Raw genomic sequence first — 2,495 nt, forward strand, 5'->3', positions numbered from 1 at the left:
GCGGCAGTTAGGGTGACCAGGCAGGCAGAAGGAGGCAGCTAGGGGCGATCAGGCAGGCAGGCAGGTGAGCAGTTAGGAGCCAGTGGTCCCAGATTGTGAGAGGGATGTCCTGGGGATCAGGCCTAAACCGGTAGTCGGACATCCCCTGGGGTCCCGTATTGGAGAGGGTGCAGGCTGGGCTGAGGGGACCCCCCCCCCACCTTGTGCACGAATTTCGTGCACTGGGCCTCTAGTATACGTATAAAGACTCTTATTATAGTTTCATTTGTAACAGTGATAAATTAGATATAACCTTAAATGTCTACCAGATAAGGAACTGGTAAGACAAATAATAATATACACATAAAGGGATGGCTTGAAGTTTGAAAAATATAGAATTCAGACGGATTGAAAGTTTTAAAGATAAACTGTTCAAGTGAAAACAAGAAGCAGAACAGTATGTAGAGAATAATTCTATTTTGTGGCATGAAAAGTAATGATATATACAGAGAAAACATTGGAAAAAATTCACAAATTGTGATTCTTGCAATATGGGACTTGAATAATCAGGAGAGAAAAAGGGCTTTTACTTTATAGTCCTGTATATTAGATTTTACCATAAGAAGTATTACTTTAAAAATATCTAATTTAATTTAGCCACGGCAGGTGTGGCTCAGTTGGTTGAGCGACATTCCATGCACCGAGAGGTCACCCATTCGATTCGCTTGATTCCTGGTCAGGGCACATGCCTGGGTTTTTGGCCTCGATCCCCAATAGGGGGTGTGCACGAGGCAGCTGATCGATGTTTCTTGCTCTTTCTCTCTCTTTCCCTCCCCTTCCTCTGTCTCTCTAAAATAAATAAAAACATTAAAAAAATATTTAAAACAAACCCAAGTAAAACACTAAGTAGCTCCTATATATTGAGTACAAATGCTGTTTGAAGTAACAAAGTACCTACCTTTTCCTTTTCTTTTTCTTTTGGTACTTCCAGTGGGGCAGGATATGCAAATGTGGATGGTTTACAGTTTGATTTATACTGAACTTTCGGCATCTGAAGAAATAAAAGAATTTCCCTCCTCCATTAAAATAATCAAAATAAAGATTTAAGTATTATATGCTCTTAACAAGTATACAAATGTAAAGGGATGCCAGAAGTTTCAATCCAGGCATCCCTTTATCTCATCTTTACTGACCATAAACCTGGCTCAGTGGGTTAAATCCCACTTACGGTGTGAGCATCAGATTGTTACCTCTTTTGTAAAGTGTTATCTGATTATCCAGCCTGCATACCTAACTTCTATATCCCTTCCGGTACCACATTAAAAACCTATACCAGTTTGTATACAATTTCTACACCACATAATTATACCTTATAAGAATCTAACATGAGCCTTATGGAAAAATCAGCTTCACAGCACTTATTGACCAGGTTTAAAGTTCTCTGGTCTTAATTTTTCTGTTTACTCAGTTTGCATTGATAAAGAATGATCATAAGCATCATATATACTGGGACAAGAAATCTTGTCTTTTCATCTCACTTTCATTGTAAAGAATGGAAATAGATGCTCCAGCTGGTTTGGCTCAGTGGATAGAGTGTTGGCCTGCAGACTGAAGGGTCCCAGGTTCAATTCCAGTCAAGGGCATATGCCCAGGTTGCAGGTTTGGTCCCCAGTAGGGGACATGTAGGAGGCAGCTGATCAATGATTCTCTCTCATCATTGATGTTTCTGTCTCTCTCCCTCTTTCTTCTCTAAAACCAATTAGAAAAAAATATCTATCTATCTATCTATATGTATATATAAAAGCCTAAGCGACTGTCCAACCGTCCAGTAGCTATGACACACACTGACCACCAGGGGACAGACACTCAACGCAGGAGCAGAAACCACAGGCATGGAAACATGGAACAGGACTGATGAATCTCAGAAGGAAGGGGAGATGGGGGAGGGTGGGAAGAGATTAACCAAAGATCTTTCATGCATACTCCAGGCCAGGTGCATGAATCCGTGTACCTGGCCTCTAGTGTGTGTGGATGTGTATCTATATACACACACACACTGAATGGCCAGATTATTATGACCAGCCAGATTATTATGACCACCCCATCAGTACTTCATTGGGCCACCTTTTGCCATCAATACTGTGGCGATTCTTCTTGGCATTGACTCCATGAGATGTTGAAAGGTGATGCGAGGAATCTGACACCATGGCTGATGAATAGCACTGTCCAGTTCTGTGAGATTTGATGGTTGTGGAACCAGCTGCCTGATGGCTCTTTTAACTTCGTCCCACAAATGCTCAATTGGATTGAGATCTGGTGATTGTGGGGGCCACCTAAGCAAGGTAAAGTCTCCCTCATGTTCTTGAAACCACTCCTACACAATACGAGCACTGTGGCATGGCACATTGTCTTGTTGGAAGAAGCCATCTCCATTGGGATACGCCATCAACATGATAGGATGAACTTGATCAGCAACGATACTTAGGTATGTTGTGCTATTCAGACGTTGTTCCACA

The 2,495-nt window shown here is 41.8% G+C and overlaps 1 protein-coding gene across 2 annotated transcripts in view; it reads right to left on the reverse strand.

Annotated features, from left to right (window-relative positions):
* The window catches only part of PSMD1 (proteasome 26S subunit, non-ATPase 1), a 95,714-nt gene that overhangs the window by 7,915 nt on the left and 85,304 nt on the right, over nucleotides 1–2,495 (reverse strand). For both annotated transcript variants that reach the window (XM_005882971.2, XM_005882970.2), the window contains one exon: nucleotides 938–1,030. In XM_005882971.2, the coding sequence (XP_005883033.1) occupies nucleotides 938–1,030 (93 nt within the window). The remainder of the gene's footprint in view (nucleotides 1–937; nucleotides 1,031–2,495) is intronic.

The sequence above is a fragment of the Myotis brandtii genome, unplaced genomic scaffold (assembly GCF_000412655.1).
Source record: "Myotis brandtii unplaced genomic scaffold, ASM41265v1 scaffold744, whole genome shotgun sequence".
Classification (NCBI taxonomy): Eukaryota; Metazoa; Chordata; class Mammalia; order Chiroptera; family Vespertilionidae; genus Myotis; species Myotis brandtii.